Source organism: Blennius ocellaris, assembly GCF_963422515.1.
Source record: "Blennius ocellaris genome assembly, chromosome: 13".
NCBI lineage: Eukaryota > Metazoa > Chordata > Actinopteri > Blenniiformes > Blenniidae > Blennius > Blennius ocellaris.
In genome coordinates, this window is record NC_137662.1 from 18,325,742 (window position 1) to 18,343,928 (window position 18,187).

The 18,187-nt window shown below is 42.9% G+C and overlaps 1 protein-coding gene across 2 annotated transcripts in view; it reads right to left on the reverse strand.

Moving 5' to 3' along the window:
• Positions 1 to 17,377, reverse strand: part of LOC308138499 (cGMP-dependent protein kinase 1) — a gene marked incomplete at its 5' end in the record, with an annotated part of 95,273 nt that extends 77,896 nt beyond the window's left edge. Inside the window, 2 exons of one of the 2 annotated variants that reach the window (XM_080507630.1) lie at positions 7,730 to 7,896; positions 17,121 to 17,377. In XM_080507630.1, coding sequence (XP_080363756.1) covers positions 7,730 to 7,896; positions 17,121 to 17,377 — 424 coding nt within the window. Of the gene's footprint in view, positions 1 to 7,729; positions 7,897 to 13,418; positions 13,739 to 17,120 lie in introns of those variants that run through there. The other variant, XM_080507629.1, reaches the window with a different exon arrangement.
• Positions 17,378 to 18,187: the final 810 nt, after the last annotated feature.

Consider the following 18,187-nt stretch of genomic DNA (forward strand, 5'->3'; position numbering starts at 1 on the left):
TATTGTGTCAACAATGCCAGCGATCAAGTAAATAAAAACACACAGACAGTATATACTGTACATGTCCAAATGTGTGACTGAATTACTATATTTATTTATTGTGTAATATATTTGTGGCATTTGAAGCAGCTCAGAATATTGTAATTTCAGTCAAGGCCACACTTACGTGGACAGATAAAAGATCTACCACATGGTCTGCGCAGTTCTTTCTTTACATGCGTCACACCTTCGACAACCTCCTCAAATATTCTCATAAGAGGTAAAATGAGAGTCGATGAATTTGCTACGAGGTCTCGAGTTGATGTTGCCATTGCATGTTGCATCACAAAAGTGAGAACATAGAAATAAACACTCCGATTTGAGCTCATGTTCAAGATTTAGTCTGAAATAGCTGAAATTGGATTTCCAGAGATGCCGTTTCTTTCGCCTGTGAGCCTCTGCAATGAGTTATGGCTCATCTTAAACTACTATTGGCTGTTGTTCAGCGTAGCAGTTGTTGCAGAGTACAGAATGCAGCATGTACTCTCAGGGGCCAATAAAACTCAAAATATGTGAGCCTCAACATTTTACTTTCCAGAGCCGGTTTCCCCCAAGATGCTACTTTGACCGCAGCGGAGGCAACAAATTCAAGTCCGCATTAGTTAAGTTGCCAGGCAACAATGCAGCGCAATGGGTTTGTGCACTCACATTTCTTTGTAACCTAATGCATTCTCTGTTTTCACATCACCTTATTAATATGCAAATATATCACAATAATTACAAACCCCTGCTGAGAGTGTAATAGCAGTAGTTTCTGTAGTTTTAGTAGTTGGAACTGAAAAGTGCCAGCAGTGGCAACAGGAGCAGCAGTATCACTTTTGGAGTGCTTCTAATTTGTTTTACATATTGTGGCCTTTCACACCTCTGACACTCAGTCACACTCAGATGCCCCTAGTGATTACATCTTAAAGCTCTGCACTGAGAGAGGAGCCCATCTTGTTTCACCATGCCTCATTGACCAGTGAGCAGAGTCTCTTGGAAGAGTCCAGCCGGTAGTGGAGCGTGGGGAGTCCTTTAAACCGTAACAGCTATCAGAATCTCAGACAGAGACATTAATTCAGTTTGTCACTTACAACTTATTTAGGAAACAAGCTTAATACTCAGTTGGCTGATGGGTCTGCCTCGTTCTTTGGCAAACTGATAACTTTGACAACACTCTTTGAAAAACAAATAATTTCTGCCAATGATCCTATTCACTTTCATATTTCTATACAAGTTTTATTCAAATTAAGGTGAGGGGAAGGGTCAAAACATAGGTCACACTCAGTCTATCCCCACACACACTACTGATGATGAGAATTCAACGATTAACTTAACATGCATGTATTTGCATTGTGGAGAAGAGAACAATCAAACCCCAAAGATAAAGAAGAATAAAGTCTTCACATTGTGAGACAAGACTGCGAACTTCTTCATCTGCTTTAGTCAACTCAGCCAAGTTTTATTGGCAACAATCGACAGGGAACAACACTGTTTTTCCACCTTTGGAAAAGTTTCATCTTCAGAAGGCAACATTTTGATAATGACCGATGTAGTTTTCATGTCTGGCCACTAGTTGGTGCTGTGTTTTGGTAATACAACCATCCAAACATACAAATGATCCAAATATTCAAGCTATGGACTGTGACCATAATGTGCATGAGCAGTACTCCACTTTTAAGAAAAGTTGTGTTTTCCTTGTTCACGTGGAGATGGAGAGCAGCTTCTTTTTTTAGGGGGGGGGGGGGGGGGGGGGGGATTGAAGTCCCTTTTTCGGAAACTCACAGTACTATTATTGTGTCAACAAGCAGCCAAAAAGCAATAAGTTCAAAAAGTTGTGTGAACAGAGCCTGAGGGACTGCAGCAGATCGCAGCTGACAAGTGGCAAAAGGAAGAGCAGTGTACAGGTTGCCAGTTCATCCCAGGGCCAATGGAGAGAAACAAACTAAAAAAAATAAATAAAAATACAGGTAGTTTTGTTGTCAAACTAATCTGAGACACATTTTTAAAGTGTCAACATGCAACTTGCACTTAAAGCAGAACTTGAACTGAATCATACAAGTCAGTGAGAGAAGAGTCTTAACCTCTACAACACCATTCAGCTGGCTAAAATCACATGGCGATCACAAGGCGCTCTGAAGTTATCCAGTCACATTCATTCGTCATATTATGCAACAAAAGATTGCCGGAGGGAGAAGAGTAAACAGAGAACCACAGAGAGTGGGATAAAAACATCGCTTCACATTTACAATCAATTGAAAGTTGCCAATTCACCAAACACACAACACACCCTAGTATATGGAGGCAAATGTTAAAAAAAAATGTCTTAAAAACGCTGAAAAACTCTAAGCCCGGATATTCCTACTGTGAGGCAGTCGACTTAACCAATTCATCACCATGCAGCGCCATGCAATCATTTCAAAATCAGACACAACAGTAAAACAGTGGCGCTTTCATATCATGATTTAATAATTCAGGCTGTGAGGGAGCGCATAAGGTAACAGGGAGGTGATAAGGTGCTGGTAGGGTAGAAACTGCAGGGGATTATCGCAGGAGAAAATACACGGTTAAATAAAATGCAAAACAGACACCTGTGTCTCTTATTTCACCACATTGTGTATTTTTGATTAGTGATTTATACAAACGGATTTGTCTTGTGAAGTTTCAAGTGTCATGTTCATACGGAGTCAAAATGCTCCTCTAAGAGGGAGCAACAAGTATTTATCTACAGTGGGTAAACATTGGCATTCATTGTTATTCCGAGGTATATCTCGGTAAAAGGAGCAAGCTGCAAGGAGAGCTTCAGCATGAGCTTCAAAGGAGCGCACTGACATTAAGGAATGCCAGTTAAGCCTCATTTAAACTTGAGAATAATTTTCATGGAGAAATCCATCAGAGTTATGTTTTTTGGCTTTGCCTAACAACGGGTCAAGGAAAATAATTGGGACTCGAACCAATTTGTGTGGAGGAAATGTCAAACCCAAGGTGTATACTCAAATCCCCTCAACACTTCCACCTGAATAAAATGGTCCACAGTGCATCGATGGTTGCTCTGAATACCGCAGCTTGTCAAAGAAGCTGTCAATGTGCTGTGAGCACTCCGGGGTTTGAAGATGACTCATACTATAACATTACCTCTTCTCCTCACTTTCCTGCCTGCCATCCCTGAACACTTAGTAAACCGAATAAAACATACAGTGAGGGCAGCCAGCGACTTCTACCTGATGGAGGGAAAAAACACAAACAGAAAAATGCATAATTCAGAATCAATATCACCAATTCTACTGTACATCTTCTTGGCAGATTTTTTTCTTTCTTTCTGGAAGCGCTTTTTATGCAACTTGATTGACAAGCTGGATTGAAAATCATAAGTAATATTCAAATATAACTGGTAAGTTTTACCTTGCCTAATAAAAACACAGTTTAGTTTTATACTTTTTAATCAAATTAGATTTGGGAAGCCACAAATTTCACAGTCATCATTTAATGTAGCTATCTCAGGGCTTATAAATAATCATTTCCAGGATGAAAGAAACCATTAAAATCAAATTATTTGTGATTTCTGACTATACGTTCACTGCATAAATTGCCATCTTTTTATTCTTCTTAGCATAAAAATTAATCATCTTTGAGAATTTTGCTGTGGGGATAAACTGATAAACAATCTCTATTTTCTCACTGTCGGTCAACCAAATGATCAAATAATTAACAGAAAGAAAGACTGACAGATTAGTCAATAATCTTGCAGCTCTAAGATTTTGGATCTCACATCGGAGCGGTAGGTGATGTTTTCTTCTTTTTTTTGACAGGAAAAATGGTCCAGTGGGAACGTTTGTCAATGCACAGCAGAGTTACACCACTGATATTTCAGGGCCATTGTCGAGGTCATAGATTGCAAACTCGCACAGATTTCAGCCTGACAAAAAGATCAATGAGGCAGGCACACTAGACAAACATATTCAACTAAATAATCCGTCTGCCCCTGAACTCTCACTGGCACCTGAGGTGAGCACAGGGGAGACGATGCCAGGTTAACAAGCGGGGGATGCGCAGTGGGTCGTTGCTTTTAACAAAAGGATCAAGGAGAAAGTCTATCCTGAATCCTATCCTAAATACACCCAAAGGGAACCTCAGACTTTGCAGATCAGATACTTCTCTAAGACACTAACTCCTGAGTGCAGTAGTGGGGTAAAGTTAAACCCGGGCTCAGTGCGATCAACAGTCTGCAGAGCGTTTTGTAAAAATCCTAATCCAACAGGTGTAACGGTGCACTTTGATCCAAACTGCTTTATGAAGGTTCACAAACACTGATGCGCTATGAAATGTGTATTTTCAAAGATAAAATTAGGCTGGGTTATATGGTTCACATCTAGGGAACCGGTTCCCATTGTTTGAAATCCTTGGAATGCATACATGGCGACGTCATTCACATAGCATCCGAGCGCCACAAATGCTGGAACGTCTGGTTACATTTCATGAGAAAGGATGACAACGGTAAAAATCAAATACTCTAATTCAATCCACTCCAGCGTGAATCTCCACCCAGCGGCAGCTCTTAACGTAACTACGTAACTCAATAAACTTGATGCTAACCGACCTTTTTGTTCTCCTTTTTTTTCCAAATGAGAATCGATAAGAATATCGACAAACAACTGAATCGTTACGCAGAATCAAAAAATTGAATCTCTATCATATAAATCTTATCAATTCCATATGAACGACTTTCTCTGATAGCATCATGTCATGGTGGACAGGTTGACCCTTTTTTTGTGTTGGTATGCACAGTTTTAATACATTACGTTTTATGATCACTGCAAGAGAAATGTGGGGTTCTACTGTCAAGGGCAACACCTGATCATAAGTGGATGTGATGATACAAGTTATGATTATCATTAGGCACCTGTGGGGGTCTTTCCAGATGACATAGCCAATCAAAAACCCCATCCTATCTCCATGGAAACGTGAGCTTTTGTCTTTGTTGCAATCAGTATTTAAAAGAGGGCCGACATCGGTTGCAGCCCAGCAGATGCGACCGAAATACAACAAACAGTCATTACAGCAGCCGTGGCCAAGCAGGAAGCCTCATCATTGCAGGAAAGAAAGCCAGAGCCAGGATCCATTCTGTATCCGCAGCTCTTGTTTTGTCTGATCTCCAATTATCAGGTGCATCTGCGACAAAAGAGACACACTCTGAGGCTGTTCAAACAGACAGGGTCAGATACAAATCAGCCTCATTGCTCACCAGGGTAAAATAAGTGATGCGCTTTCATATTTGGAACTTCTCAAATGTGAAAGGAAACGACTTAAAGCATCCTTCATGTCGGCGTTATTGTCACTGGTATTGGCTTCATTTCGTTCGCCTGGTGCCTCGTATGGGCACATGTCGCATAATAAACAGGTCCCATGGCAGAATGTTAATGACTATCCTGCCAAGTCTCAATAATAAATGAATGCCAGCGAGCACTTCATTTACTCGGGAAATGATGTACAATGCGGAGCCACAGCAGTTGTTGGGTGTGTTGACATGGCATGGCAGAGACAGACACCCTGTCAGCGTGGATTAAAAAGTCACAGACTGACATGGGGCTTCTGTAGACCTTGATACAATGTCGTCCCCTCGGGGCTCACACTTTCCACATTTGTCTTCATGCAAAACACCGAGGACGTTCAGGGTGGAAACTGCAGGCAAAGGGCACACTGGGACACGGGAGACGAAGAGACGCCAACAGAAAGTAGTCAGGACGGGATGATAATGTTCATTGAAGATAAATATATTAAGCCAGCCCCAAGGGAATGGAAAATGGGAAATAATTAACCAAATATTTGATATTAGTAGCACACAACCACTGCTGAGTTGAAGCCTTCTTTCCTATTACATTGCAGTTTTTCTACTCTATCACTGTCAGAGGGGGAACCACAAAGGCCCTCAACAATTATTTCTCTTACAGATTTGTATCTTCGGTTTCTCTCTTTTTGTCACGCTCAAAAGGAACCTATTCATCATGTCAGAGTGACACTTGCTTGTTTGTGACCTCGCATGACGAGGGCCTTTTGTCAAAACACTCTTATGACCAGTGTCCAATAGCAAGACTGCAAGTTTTCAATTTAGGTTTTTTTTGTTTTGAGTTTCGTTTCCTGTATTTGCGATTTTCATTTACACTTATTTAACTCTACCTGAATGCATCGATCCAATCATATCATATCTTGTTCCTCATTTATTTCATCAGTTGTGTGTTACCATTCACATTTCGTCTCAGGTTAGATGCGTAACATCCACGTTTCTACTTTGCATCTGAATTTGCATCCCGCCAGTTAGACTATTTACATATCAGGCTCGTCTCTGCAGTCTGACATAATTTTTGCAAGTCAAAGTAGTCCGATTATTTACCTAAAGATGAAGCACAATGATAAATTCACAATTATAGCTAAAAGTCATGCATTTAAATCCTATATGAGTGCAAATGTAATACTAACAATACGTATTTTGATCTGCACATAAATTGCCTCCTTGACTGTCATATAATTATATTACAGTTGGTAGCATTTCACTGTTGAGTCATGTGAATGAATACTTAACCCTTCAGGGAGAAATGTGCAGCATCACTGAAGCTTTGCGATGACAGTACGGTTTATTTCCCCTCTTTCCCACATGACCATCATATCAGCTGGAAGTCTGAAGACTGCACAGTGTAATTTTTTAATAGAATTAGGGATTTGTGGCAGGATTGAACTTAAAAGGTCTCCCTGAGTTTAGCAAAAAATACCGTTTCCTTCTTTGACTCTGCCACAAATCTATTCTTAACAACATTTGCCCGAATAGGGCATCCAGGAAACATCCTGCCAACCCAATAACAGAAGTAGGTGGTCGACCGTAGTGGCGACATTCATTCCTCCTCGTTAAATATTAACCTTTAAATGCCGCAGTCTCGGCACCAACAAAACTCTAGTCTCCAGCTAATAAGTTTCCTCATGTTCTTTCGCTGTCCGGTTGTGTGGTCCTGGTTTGTTTAATATACACATCAGCTACATTTCTCAAGCTCCAGTTACAAATATTTTAACGAGAAGTTGAGCAGTAGTAGCGAATTAATCCACTCTGAATTTAACTGGTGTTATGTCTGTGAATGTCAAAGTTTACCTCTCTCTGGAATGACGGAGCGGACAGTGACCGTAGCCATTATCTCCGAGGTCAAATCTATTGTCATTGTGGACGGGCAGCTGCACGTTTTATTGCAGTGCTGCTCGTCACAAATGATCTCGCAAAAAAAAAAATAATGCTCGCTCTCACAAATCCCTTCCCCACCAGAGCGGACAATGTGTTGTTTCTGCTGTCCTCTGAGCTTTCACAGTTTCATTTAGGGAAAAGAAAGGAGGAGAGTATGATCCACATGCTGGAACAACAAAAGGATTGAGCATTGAGCGCACAGCGGGCGCACCGCGTCATACAAAGTAAAATCAATGTTACATGAATGAATCATATGACATCACAAAGTATTATAGGTTTAGGTTTCAGTTCATCACCCTGTGAAAAAAAAAAAAAAGCACCATCAATAATGCCTTTTCATGTGTTTCTGTTTGAAACTCGTGATTAAAATGAGCAGTTACATATGTCTCCCTGGAGTTAATTCTGGGTTTAATAACAGTGGTTTTCATTTAAATGGATGTGTGACTCTGTGGGATGCAAATCGTCCCACTGTGCTCGTGTGCTTTTTACCTTCCATGACGTAGACCAGCGAGCCCACGTCGCCCTCCTTGATAATACAGCTGTCTTTTCCATACTCCACGGGGTACATACAGTCTACAATCTCTTGGATCTGCGACAGCTCCAGGTTCTTCATGAAGTCGTTGTCCAAAATAGCCTCCTTGATCAGATCCTTGGACCTAGAAAAATTCAAACAAATTGAGGCAATCGTACGCCAGAGGTAAAAAGAACTTTGCACTTACTTTAATAAAGTAGATGTGCAGACATGGGAGTTAAAAGAAAAGATAAAGGTAAATAAAAGTGATTCAACTTTGTGTCTCAAGTGAAAATAAAACAGCATGGTCTCTGAAATGTACTCGGCAGTGAGAAAGTTAAAAACACAGACCTTGGATGAACATTTCTGCCAGCTGTTTCTGGGGTTTTTTCCAAGTTAGGACTTCAAAGATTTTTCATAAATAAGGCCACTGATGCAGAGTGTGATGCTACTCCGCATCTGCTCAGAAATATCTGGTGGATTCTGAATCTCCCTGTCGTTGAAAACACATTCAACAAGCATCTTTTCTCTGTGGTGACTCCATTGAAGGATGCTGCCCAGTTCAGCAGTTGCTTCTGTCTCAGGCAATCACAGCTGGCACAGTGACTTCTCAAAAACATATCCTCATTTCAAAGGCATCAAGGTGAAACCTTTGTATTCTCCCCAAATGCTGGAACAAGTCAATAAATAGCTAAATCTATGCCTAATGGAAGCAGATTGTTTCCATTCAGAGCTACGCTTCTGAAAGCCAATGCAGCCTTCAGACTGCAGAGTCATTAGGGCAATCCACAGGTATGTCTTTTCTGCAGAGGACATGCAAGGAGGGAAGAGAATGTAATTAAATTCGGAGAGAACAGTTGTCAAGGTGCAAGAGCCATTTTTTTAGGTGTGCTGATAGTCACGAGGAGGACTTTCAGAAAAGGAGCATGTGAAATAATCTCTCAACTGAATGGGTATGCGCTCGATTCAGCCGACAAAACATCAGGCGGGAACAGTTTTTGCAAGTAAAAGGTGTCTTGTGTTTTCAACGCGGCGCGTGAACGCAGGTCGGATGCAGCGAAGTTTGAGATTTCAGAGCACGCATCGAGCATAACCGAGAGAGAAAAGGGGAGAGGGAGAGAGAGAGCGAGAGAGGTGTCAAAGGGATGGGAGAGAAGTCTGAGGGGGACTGGATCGTGAACAGCGAGTCAAGATCACTCGTTCATCGATGCGTGTCATCGCCACAATGCAAGCGGCTCGGCTGAGGAGCGCGTGGCTTTTGGCAGAGTGTGAGCTAAACGAATGAGGTTAATAATATGTATCAGGGTTATTCCAGTGAAAAGATCAGACCCACAAGGAAGGGAAACCTTTACTACCCAAATTCATGAAAACACAGAAAGTAGGCAGTATCTCAAAGCTCTCAAGGACTTAAAGGCACAGGTGAACTGCCTCTTGTCTTTTTGTGCTCGGTGCCCTTTTCAGAAACCGAATTCTTGGGTGCATTGTTGACGTTGATCACCCGAAGAGCTTATAGCTAAAAGGGCAAATAACCTGGAAGGCATTACTGAAGCTGTGCTCCCACTGCACCCAGCCTACTCCGCACCACTGCCTGCACTAAAGTCCTGCACAAATCAAACAAATACACACAAAACTTTGAGCTACAACATAAAAAAAAAACTAGACTTTTTTTCTTGAGATTTATGTGCAGCGACTACAGTCAGTCTACATCTTAAAACAGCGATCCCTCTGCACATCAATTTTTTATGAGGTAAGATTTTATGGTTACTGTCCTCGCATTGAACTTTTAAGGTCACGACAAACACTTCTTCAGTAAATTGTGACGAACACAATCGAATCGGAGGAAAAAAATGTTGCTGTTTTATGTGAAAAACTGCCAAAAAAAAATAAAAAATTAGAGAAGAGCCGAGGTGGCATCTGGCTCATAAATCCCCCCCAAAAAATCCAGCCTTCAGCGGCATTGACAAATTTCAAGTGCATCATTTTCGCACCATCAGCTGAATCATTACTCCTGATTTCAGTTTCAAATGCCACAAAAGCAGCATATTTAATTTCATTTCTGTTGTGGACTCAATAGCCATGAATTTTAAATTAGACGATCCAGGACTGCAAATCCCTCTCCAGCTCTGCTTTCACCCTTACAAATAAAACCCAGGCTTAATGATTTTACTGAAGTCCAACATTTTGCTAGTTGTCAGACTTTATTGGTAATGCCACATAACTTATTCAACCCCCAAAGCCTTGAAGCAACATGAGCACCACTCTCACTGATACAATATAAACCCTTTGTTTTTGTTTTTTAAAAAGTGCTGGATGAAATGTGTATTGATTTACAGAAATATAGGGGTGAAATCATGCCCCAAACTACTCGAAGGGAGACAAGCAAACAAATACTGTGAAGAAATCTCAAAAGGATGCAAACAAAGTGTTGCCTTCGGTTTATTTGGATTCAGTTGTTTGGAGACTAAAAGCAGAACAATGTATTATCCTAAGGTGACATTGTTGGATTGAGCTACGACTGACAATGGTGGGTCGAATCCTTTTTTTTTTTCTCCTTGAAAAGGTCATGAATTTGTCCTCCCAGAGCAGTTTCATTATCACAAAGTACCCTCTCGTCTCATGTCTTCCCATTTATTACATAATTTAGGGATGTGAAAAAGACGAAAGAGACTGTGGGCTAACATGCTTGCAATTTTTTTTTTCCTGGTTTTGAATTGACTCAAATCTCGGACTGGGCAGTTTCTCCTCCAACAGTGCAAATTGGGCAGCTCAAAGTTTCTCATTAGACGCCTTCATGGTGCCCTTGAGAAGCAAAATGCGGGGCGGTGGTAAATCTAAAAAGTGATGATTTAAGCGGGCACCTATTTTTAAACTCCCTTCCCGCAAACTATTGGGATGCCTCTTTACGTGGTCTCGCAGCAGGAGGAGAAGATAATTTGGATTTAATGTTGACAGCTCTCATTAGGTTTTAGGGAGTACACTTTAATAAAGGTATGAGGGTCTCTTCTTTTTTTTTTAGACTGTAATGATGCTTGCTGGGAAGGAAACTCTTCAAAACAAGTTTAATGTGATGCAGATCTTGCAGGCTCTGATAGACGTAAGTAACAGGATGAAGCTGGAGGTTTGTTCTTCTCACAGAGGCAGTCAGACTTGAGTTCGCCTCTGTGGAGTTACACCCCAAAAACATTTGGGCGGCCTCAATCACATTCGTGAAGTTGAGTAACTTCTTCCGAGCAGACCCTTGTAAAAACATCTGCCTCCCTCGCTTTTGTGACGATGATATATTTGCTTTCATCTTCGAGTGAAGTTTGGGCCGAGCCAGTCCAGTCTTCCTTAAATGGAGAAAATATGCTCTTTTAGGCAGAAAGAAGAGAAGAGGGGTGGCATTAAAGTGGGAGAGACTAACAGAAGAAAGAGGGAGAGGGATGGATAGCGCATGTGTAAAGAATGCTCTACGGGTCTTGTAAAGAAGATAAAGAGAGCGAGAATGAAAGAGAAATATAAACATTTAGCCAAATCCAACAGGCGTAATCGCTACACTTCAATAACCAAAACAAAATGAGAATGTAACAGGACTGTTTTAGCTCACAAGGGTTCTTACGTAAGAGGAAAAAGCAAACGTCTTTCTTCTCAGCTGAGCATTAACAAAATCAAAGCTAAATTGAGTCACGCAGAATAAAAGAAATGACTTTGATTCAAGTAGATTTCTCCATGCTGAGAGAAAAACGACAGCTCCTGCAAGTCACTCAAGCAAAAATATCATACTGAATAATGATGATGCTGAAGTCATGAGACAACAGCACCAAAACACACTCAGTCATTTGCATTCAATAGTCTGTCTTCTTTTTGATCAAATGTTGTCATGCATGCTTATTAGAAGAGAGATAATAGACAAAATGTCACTTTCTTCTAAATGAGGAGAGTGAAAAGGTGTGGCAGACGCTCGGAAGAAAACCGTTGGTCGAGAGTTTGATGGATGTTGAAACAACTTCCCTGAAATGAAAAAAGATCATTTTTGAATTTTCCTACAAGGACTAATTGCTGTCATTGTTTAATAAGCCTGTCGCTTTACTTTATATATCTCAAGCTCTGAAGCATTTACAATCTTCAAACTCTTTACAGAATATTTAAAGACTGTCCAATCCAGCTCTTTCACTAAAACAGGATTTTACTTTCCATTTACCATTGTCTTCCAGTAAAGGTCTCCCTAAAGGTTTCCGGGAAATGCCTTTAATAAAAAATAAGTACATACAGGCAAAAGATCATCATAGTGAAATGGCCATGCAAGTATTTTTTTTCCTCAGCTGCCATTCAAACTGGAGTAGAGATCTCACATTTACAAGCAGCTGTAAGATGAAATGCCAGAAATAAAATGACACAAGTGTGTGTTTTCCCTGCATTTTTCGAGCCCACAGAGCTGACAGGTAAAACAAAGACTAATGGCCTTTTGCTGCTCAAATAAATGAGCTCCCTTCATTCTTGAATCTTGTTTGAAGAAATCCTCTAAGCTTTGTTTGTGTGTCAGAAGAATAATGACATTCATATCTGACACATCTGATCCGACTGCAGAATCTTAAGGGAGCGTGTTTATTTTTGCCCCTGTCAATTTAAAAACCATGCAACATGAAGACAGAAACTTTTTTTTTTTTGTTAATGACTATTGCATCCTGTAATGCATTTCAAAGCCAGGTTTAGTCTCACGATTGTATCTATTATATTGAATACCCATATTTGAAGGTGTTTTAAGGATATGAGGAGCACCCCATCCTGTCCACGAGCGGGGTACGTGTTTTAATTCTACTCACACAAAACAAGGATTATTTCACAGCAGCAGACTGCTTTAGCGCCAGTTTTAGTTCAAAATCCAAACCTCCTGTTGCAAGCCTAGTTGAGGAGGGAAGAGTGTTTACTGGGCAGTTTGCAAGGAAGACAGAGAGGGTAGATTGAGAGCAATCGTAAGGTAAACATCCAGGGGGCTTGTTAAGACTGACTGTCACCGAATCACAGCTTGTATAAAATAGACACTGGGACATTACGCAGAACTGCCACCACCAGATCTATAAACCTATAATTCCCCTTCATCGAATGACATTTTGTCTCCCTCCTGCTGGCTTGTGATCAAGCTTAAAGAGATTTAGCCTTTGATTGTTGTCCAGATGACAACTGCCATCAATACCAGATTTGTAATAATTTTATCTCTCAAAATTTTCAAGGCAGAAAACATGTCTCCATTTTTCAGCCCACTGGCCATGCATATTTTTACTGGGTCCCTGCGCAAACGAGTGAGTCGTCATGAGGCTCTGCAGACGCCTGGTAATTATCTCCTCATTTAAATCAACTGTGCAGGAGCAGAGAGACGGCTGAAACCTACAGGGCAGCGGGTTCCCAGGACCGAGGCTGGGAAACTCCGGTTTACCCAGTCACAGTGTGGCTACGTGTCTCCCCCTGCCCTGTGAGTGTGCGTGAGAGAGTGTGGGCATGGAGAGAAGAGCAGCATCTCAACCTTAAGTGTGCTACAGGTGAAGTACCTGCTGCGCCACCTGACATATTACGCACAGCAACCGGAGAGGTGACAAAAGATCGAAGACTGTAGTGCAACCGCAAAATAACATTCTCCCACAGCTATCGTATTAAAGTCGGAGATCGAGAGTTTGAATTTTGGACACCTACTCTGGGCTTTTGGGGTAGAACGGTAGGGTGACATGGCTAAGATCCTGGATGTCGAAGGCGGTCGGTTCGGCCGAAATCGCCTGCCTCTTCGTGCGATGCTGCTCCTGCAGCTCGCTCTGCTTGTGGACCTGCTGGGTTGCCGGTTTGATTACGGAGCGGTATTTATCCAGCTCGTTCTGAAGTCGCTGTATCAACTCGTCCTTCTGGTCGAGCTCCAGTTCCAGTTCGTCGATGAGCGCGTCCCTCTGGCGCAGCTCCTCTATCTTCTCCTGGAGCGCGTACTGGAGGTCGCGCAAAGTGCCCATTTCAGTAGCCAACGTCCCCAATAAGTTTATCGAAAGGTGTGCAGTCGAGTCTTTACCCTCTCTCCTCTACCTCGCCGCTCGCAAACTTTATCCGGCATGAACAGCTCGAGAGGATTCAGCCCCTGTCTCTCCTGAGGGGGGGTTCCTCTTCGCGTCGCGAGCAGATGTTGAAGGTTTGGGGAGACGCCGCCGAGGTTGCTGCGATTGCCAAGGTGAACGCATGCAGCGTCTCAGCCACAATCACGCAAAGTTTAGTATATTTCTCTCTCTCTCTCTCTCTCTCTCTCTCTCTCTCTCTCTCTCTCTCTCTCTCTCTCTCTCTCTCTCTCTTTCTCTCTCTCTCTCCCCCTCCCTCTGTAGTGTGACAGCGGAGGATCGTCCTCCACGAGTGCGTCAGGCTGCGACCCAAGGAGAGCGCATGGCGAGAAGGGCGCCTACTGGAATCTGTGGCACGGTGCAGTCTGCCACTCCAGTCTCAGAGCTGCTCTCGTCTCGCATGAATAATGAAGTCGGTGAGAAAGCCGGTGCTCGCAGAACCATGTCTTCATACCTCAGTAAGTCGCCCTGGGGCTGCGGAGTTACAAATACATGGGCGACAGAGGATTAATGGAAGTTGAAGGTGATGGAAAAGTTAATGAACCTCGACGTGAGGGAGCAAACATACAATGCGTTCTTTCAGTTTGTGATCTCTCCTAGTTTCACGCGTTTGTATTTTTAAAGGGAAGTGCATATTTACGAGTGCTACACATCTCAACCTAGTTGATGTGTTGACTTGCAATCAGTGCGTGTTTTAGTGCGAGTCAATGATTCAGCTGTCTGGCGACTATTCATTTCACGGCAGCTTCTTAAGTGGAACGAGTCGAGGTGCTGACGGCAAAACATGATCTCAAAAAGAGTCAAACGGAGCAGCAGACATGAAAATGTCACAGCCACTGAGGCTCGGGACTCCTTCACAGCGTCATCTAATCTGGTGCTTTGCGCACTGTGCGCGCCGCTGGTGTCTGTCCACATTATCCCAATGAGTCATCTGAAGCTCGGCGAACAGTGTTTGGCCTCATGCGCTCTGGACAAATTCAGGAGGATAAACTGCCAAGGACAATCTGATAGGAAGAGCAGTTACTGGGGCTAAAACGGCAATTACTGAGCTGAGAGGGTGGGCCGTCACGGTGTTGACAGTGCGCACAATAAAGCGAGAGAAACGACATATCCGGCTGTGAGAATAGGTGGTGTTTTTTTGGCGTGTGGGGGATAAAGACATCCTTTTGAGGACAAAAACATGTAAACAAGCCTGGACGAGACAGACGGTCTAATAAAAGACCACAGCTGCCCTCTTGTGGTGGATTAAAGAATCAACTCGGGCATATTAATGACCAGTAATGGATGTGCCAGTGTTTGAGAGATATCTGAGAGTCAGCCAAGCAGTTATTAGAGAAATTAACCTTTTTTATTTATGTAAACTGGGGGGGGGGGGGGGGGGGGGGGCATATAAATGCAAGCAAATAATGTAGAACTATGGTGTGAGACATTTGGAGACTGAGACCTAATGTGAAAAAAATAACACATTCGTGAATTTAATCAAAGCACAAACTGTGTCACTTCTGTTTCGAAAGATCACAGTGTACACAGTGTATAGTTCAGCTTTCTGTAGGAATTGTTTATGAGAAACACAATTTTAAACTATCAGCACACTGTCAGATATGTCATTTTTCCATCAGAATATTTTTTTCTTGTGTTTTCAAAAGATATGGAACATGCTTCTCTGGTCTCCGCTAATTAAAACCATATCCCTTTTATGTTTCTCAGAAGAAGAACACAAAGGTGAGCAGCAGCAAAAGTTTCAGTTCACATCAGAAAACTGCAGGTGCCTGGACATTTCAGATAGTCTGCATCCTCACATCTCCCCATCATCAAAAGGCCCTCCCACTGTCCTTCAAAGCACCTCTACGCTTTAAATTTCACCTCACCAGCCATCCAGCTCAGCCCTTTTCCCCCCAATGCTGATCAATAGAAACAGGATCAGCTGCTCCATGCTGCGGTAATCTGAGGAGCGGGGCGGGCCGCCGCCTGGTGCCACGTCCTGACTCTAATGGAGGGTCACACTGTCTCCGACCCCACCGGGGCCCTGCCCGTATGTAGGCCCGGCGGCGGCACATGTGGACGCCGTCCTTCAAACAGTCATGGCACCAAGGGAGCCATCATCCCGCCAATGCATTGCAGCAACACAACTTGACTTCCAAGTGCATATGATGCTCACAATAAAGTAATCCACTGACACCTCAGTCTAGTAACTAACTTGACCCACAGTATGAATAGATCACTGTCACACTGATCCATGTAGGAAATGTACCAACATGAGTCCTGTTTCCATCTTGAAGGTAGTTCATTAACCATTATTTCTCAATGAACATGGTTCATTCATGATATCCACACCCCATTCTTGCTTTTGCCTTCATGGGCTGCCTTTTTTTTCTGTGACGCTTCACTGAGCTTCAGTTAATGACTACAAATTAGGATTTTCCCTGTCTGCAATTTATTAATGCAAATGAAGGTTGGAAATTGTCTAGCCATTCAAACAACATTAACCTCACTGTCTCCTGCGCTGTATCAACAGAGGGGTTGTCTGTATGTGTGGTATCAATAAAATAAGTGTCCTGATTGGGAGATATAATTGATTGTGAAATTAGAATAAATTTAAATATGAACAAGGAAAAGTTTGTCAAACTTTTGTTACTTTTTCTCAATTAAAGTGAAAGTGTAGAGAAAAGTGTGTGGCAGATGTTTAGATCTAAGGCAGGCTCTGAAACCTAGAAATATAATGGCAAACATTTTGTGAACCCAAAACAAGTAACAAAGGTGATGAAGGAAGCATATGGTCAAACAAAGCGTTTTCTAATGGAGTATTAAATATCCTCAGACATGCACTTCGGATCCTCAGCGTCCAGCTACTAAAAGCCAATAATGCATCGCACTTCCTCTCGTCTGAGTCTCGTGGGACTGCCATGATGGATCTGATCAATTAGGAGCTCTTTCTGAAGCTCGCCTTGGAGCTGCGTCATCGGCCCCAAGAATGAAAGTGCTCGTCCATTCATGGCAAAGCTCCCAATCTTTTCAGTGGGAGGAAAAAGGACACACTGAAAAGGTAAAGAGAACTGAAAAAGTCACACACACACACACAAAAAAAACAAAAAAACAAAACCTGAGCGTGTTTGAGCATGTGGAGTTTCTATCAGAACATGAACACTTTCACATTCCTCCTGAAATGACAGAGCTGAAACGTTTGGATTATTCCAGCGAGAAGAAAAGCGCACAGAAAGATATTTCACAACGCAAACACATAGGCGTTGATAACAGCATTGGAGGGGGAAGAAAGTACCACCGCCTACTGAAACTGTCTTACCAGTCGGACTTGGCATATTTCCGAAACGCCTGCCTCGACAGGTCCTGGTGAGTCTGCGGCTCGGCGGAGATGCCCTGCGCTCGCCGGGTCCGCGGTCCGATAAGTTGCGCGCTGGGCAGTACAGACTGACATTTGTGCAATTTCCTCTTCAGCTCCTGAATCTCGTCCTCTCGGTCAGCGAGCCGCCGCTCCAAGTCCCGTATCCTCTCCTCCTTTAGCAGCAGGATCTTGGCAAAGTCGTCCTCCAGGTCGCTCATGGTGAAAACAAATGCGCGTTAAACTTTGTGCAGCCGATTTCTCCGCGGCGTGCGGACAACTCCCCGGCGTGCGCACGATCGTGTTCAGAACCCCGACACAAATGCACTGTTTCTGTGATGATGCTCCGAGAGTTCCCCCTTTCAACTGCCCACTTGTTTATTTCGGGAGAAAATAGGCAGCAAAGCCCGGCGTTTTAAAGCCTAAGCAGCGGACGACTGGTGGAGTAGTGCGCTACAGTCCGCCAAACCTCCGGGGAGATACTGATGATTCTTCATTGAGAAGCCAATTACAGCAGCTCTTCCTCTCAGAGGACGCACGCCAGCCGTCAAACTGGGCACAGAGGAGCCGGAGTAACTCCTGTAGTTCACCGCCTCTCAGGCTGCAAACGGACCACAGAGGAAGCAGAGCAGTCCTGCTCCTCCTGCTCCTCCTGCTGCTGCTGCTGTCAAATATTTGTTTACCATCTATCTGCACAATCCTGAGCCACCTTTGAGAAGCGCGCACATCACCTCTCCGACCGAATAATCAATTGGCCCTGTGAGCACACGCTGCTTGCTTAATGGGACAGTGATCTTGGCTGAAGCTTGTGTGCTGGAAAAAGTGAAAGAAATATTTCCCTGAAAGGAAAACGACCCTTCCTCTGACCATTTGCTACTGTGGCAGCACTCAGCTGGTGCACCTGAGCTCTATTTTAATAATCTCCAAGGTTTTCCCAGATAATATTAAGAACACAGGAGGTGACAAAAAGTTTGGTAATAAAGAATAAAGCCCATCTGATACACAAAACGATACTCCACAAGTCTGGGCAG